Below are 1,196 nucleotides of genomic sequence, written 5' to 3' on the forward strand. Positions count from 1 at the left end.
TCATATAAAGTAAGCTTGATCTGTTCGTTTACTTGGGTAAATTAAAAACAAAGAAAGTTGAAAAGCTGATAAAATACAACCCATAAAATTTGGTATTTGTATAAATTGATCACTGAGCAGACATCCATATACAAACCATTGGCAAGATACTATCATAGAGGACATTATGACTGGAAATGGTAAACTGTCTGTGCTTTTCATTCTAATCACATGTGCCTATAACAAATTTGTAATTATTTATTATCAATATATAAACAGTTACATTATAAAGGAGGAGAGTGAATAACTGTTTTTGTGGATTTCCAATTAGACATTTTTTTTTGTATTGTATCATCACTAGAAATGTGAAAAATATTCATTATATGAGACAAAAATTCAATCCATAAAGCTTTAATTAATTATTAATCTAGATATAGTATTATGATATGCAAATTCTTTTCACAACTAATAAATGAATTAATAAAATATTTTCGTTTTTATTGTACATTTTATTTTATTTTTTTGTTTTTGGTTTTTGTATTTTTCAATTTTTTTGCAACTGAAATTACATCATTGCATACGAGTACTCCCATATATCAAGTGTAATAAAAAAATTTATTTTTTCACAATAAGCTGTATTTTAGGGCGATAGTCTAAAATGGCGTTAATATGATAGCAGAGCAGTATAATGAACAAAAATGTTTTATTAATTCACTTATTAGTCATAAAAAGGGTTTAGGTATCACAGGGTGGTATCATAGTCCGTTCTTATTTCAAGACTATCTAAATAATGTCTTAAGATGTTAATATTCTCTGATTGTTTAATGACTTCTTAAGACTATATTTAAGAAAGGTCTTGAATATAAGATCTGACTATGAATACCGGTGATATTACCATAGTGATGATATATATAATTAATAATTAGGGTTTTATAGAAATTTGTTCTCATATAATGATTATTTTTAACATTCCTAATGATCATATAATAAAAAAAATTGATGTAAGTCTGTAGAAGACATAAAAACACCTGTATAAGATCATAAAAAAAAAATACAGGACAAAAATGAACAAGATTGAATTTATATTAATTTGTATCATTGAAAGTAAGTTAATATTTTATATTCTTTTTTTTCCTTAAAATGTGGCTATTAGTATATACTTTTAATCTACATGCTAGTGATCTCGATAACAAAACCTATGTGCCTGGCACTTCAAC

At 25.3% G+C, this 1,196-nt stretch overlaps 1 protein-coding gene across 1 annotated transcript in view; it reads right to left on the reverse strand.

Moving 5' to 3' along the window:
* The window catches only part of LOC105620129 (sugar transporter SWEET1), a 6,260-nt gene continuing 5,064 nt past the window's right edge, over positions 1-1,196 (reverse strand). Inside the window, exon 4 of the mRNA XM_012201637.1 lies at positions 1-216. Within this exon, the coding sequence (XP_012057027.1) occupies positions 1-216 (216 nt within the window). The remainder of the gene's footprint in view (positions 217-1,196) is intronic.

The sequence above is a fragment of the Atta cephalotes genome (assembly GCF_000143395.1).
Source record: "Atta cephalotes unplaced genomic scaffold scaffold00024, whole genome shotgun sequence".
In the NCBI taxonomy this organism is placed as follows: domain Eukaryota; kingdom Metazoa; phylum Arthropoda; class Insecta; order Hymenoptera; family Formicidae; genus Atta; species Atta cephalotes.